The sequence below is a fragment of the Salvelinus namaycush genome, chromosome 39, assembly GCF_016432855.1.
Source record: "Salvelinus namaycush isolate Seneca chromosome 39, SaNama_1.0, whole genome shotgun sequence".
NCBI lineage: Eukaryota > Metazoa > Chordata > Actinopteri > Salmoniformes > Salmonidae > Salvelinus > Salvelinus namaycush.
Window position 1 is genome coordinate 4,913,855 of NC_052345.1, and position 2,300 is coordinate 4,916,154.

Below are 2,300 nucleotides of genomic sequence, written 5' to 3' on the forward strand. Positions count from 1 at the left end.
CACACACACACACACACACACACACACACACACACACACACACACACACACACACACACACACACACAAACAGTAAATCTGAACACCTTGAGACAGGAGTTGAGGGGGGTGGGGTAGGAACATTGGGAACATTCTGTGACATTGATATATACAAATAAACACTGTATACAGACACCCTCCTTGACCCTTAGTGAAGCAATCTCCCTACTCTCCTCAAATATCCCATCTGTCAGTATAGAATCTATGACTGAAGTTCAGAGGGGTTCCAACACCTCCTCCCTTCCTCTTTCCTCACATACAGCAGTATACTTTGTATCCACCACAGCCAAGCTAAATCCCTCTCTTCTCTTCTAGAATCTGGACAATCAGACAGCTCCAGCCAACAAGGAGACACAGACATCAAGCCTCCGCCCAATGGTAAGAGAACACTCTCACACACACACACACACACACACACACACACACACACACACACACACACACACACACACACACACACACACACACACACACACACACACACACACACACACACACACACACACACACACACACACACTCATCCTAACACTTCCTCTCTCTCCTCTGCAGGGCACCTGAGTTTCCAGGACTGCTTCGTCACCTCAGGAGTGTGGAACGTGGCTGAGCTCGTCAGGGTGTCACAGAGTGAGTATCTACCCCTCTCTTATCCTTTCTATATATAGCTCTATCTCTCTCTAACTATAGCTCAATATATCTCTATCTATAGCTCTATCTATCTCTCTCTATCTATACCTCTAGCTATAGCTCTATATATCTATCTACCTCTCTCTATATATAGCTCTATCTATAGCTCTATCTATCTTTCTATATCAATAGCTATATCTATCTCTCTCTCTCTCTCTCTCTCACACACACTCACCATCTCTCTCTTCTCTCTCCGTCTCTCTTATCCCTCAGTTTTTCTCTCCATACTCTTCCAATGTTCTCTTGGCTGGCCATTTGTTCTTCAAATTCCACAATCCAAATGCTGATTTACTGTCTTCTAAATCTCTCCTCCTCCTCCTCCTCCTCCTCCTCCTGTTCCTGTGCTCTCCCAGCTCCTGTAGCCACAGCGTCTGGTCCTAACTTCTCCCTGGCTGACCTGGAGAGTCCTGGCTACTACAACATCAACCAGGTGGCTCTGGGGCGACGCTCCCTCGCATCCCCCCCTTCCACCAGGTACATGTAGGTCTCACTTAAATTAAGTTCCCTCCACTCTATGGTTCCTAGGTGAAACAAACATGCTTAGCGGTCACACAGGTTCCACCCACTCAAAGGTTCCTAATTGAAAAGAGCTGCTCCTCCACCAGACCTGGGTTCAAATAGTATTTGATGAAGGAAAACAAATACGATTTGAACCCAGGTCTGATATCTACAGGCTGTACTCGATAGTATGTATGTGGGACATTGTAGACCGCCTCAGTTGATAACCGTTATGAGTGTTCTGGTCCATTCCATCTCTGAGAGTTCATCTCTTTCTTCTCTCTCGTTGTGTCTCTGTCTTTCTGGTCTTATAAATGTGTGATGCTCTCTCCTTCCCCCCCTATCCTTCTCTCCACCTCTCTCTCTCTTTCTGTCTTCTCTGGCACTGTAGGTCTGAGGTCGAGCTGTACGCAAACCTTCCACGGAGGTAGTTATTCTGACAGACACACACACACACACACACACACACACACACACACACACACACACACACACACACACACACACACACTGTCCTGCCGACTATACTTATACTTAAAACAAACTCAGAAAAGGTCCTGTGCTCACATCTCATATCCTTAAACATACTCTCACCCACATCAGCCTTTTAGGTTTACCTCTGTGTCTGTTTTCAACCCTCTCCTTCCTGTCCATTTCTACTGTTCTCATTCTGCTGTCCTCATCCTCTGCCTGAACTCTCAATGTGACTTCCCTGGTTAAATAAAGGCTGAAGGGAGACATTAGTGGGAGACAGGAGCAGGGAGACAGAAGTGGGAGACAGAAGTGGGAGACAGTAGTAGGGAAAGTAGTGGGAGACAGGAGCAGGGAGACAGGAGCAGGGAGACAGTAGCGGGAGACAATAGTGGGAGACAGAAGTGGGAGACAGAAGTGGGAGACAGTAGTAGGGAAAGTAGTGGGAGACAGGAGCAGGGAGACAGTAGCGGGAGACAGTAGTGGGAGACAGAAGCAGGGAGACAGTAGTGGGAGACAGAAGTGGGAGACAGTAGTAGGGAAAGTAGTGGGAGACAGGAGCAGGGAGAGAGTAGCGGGAGACAGTAGTGGGAGACAGTAGTGGG

At 47.6% G+C, this 2,300-nt stretch overlaps 1 protein-coding gene across 1 annotated transcript in view; it reads left to right on the forward strand.

Annotated features, from left to right (window-relative positions):
* Positions 1-251: 251 nt before the first annotated feature.
* The window catches only part of LOC120032576 (nuclear factor 1 X-type-like), a gene marked incomplete at its 5' end in the record, with an annotated part of 42,575 nt that continues 40,526 nt past the window's right edge, over positions 252-2,300 (forward strand). Inside the window, 3 exons of the mRNA XM_038978715.1 lie at positions 252-417; positions 592-666; positions 1,080-1,200. Coding sequence (XP_038834643.1) covers positions 252-417; positions 592-666; positions 1,080-1,200 — 362 coding nt within the window. The remainder of the gene's footprint in view (positions 418-591; positions 667-1,079; positions 1,201-2,300) is intronic.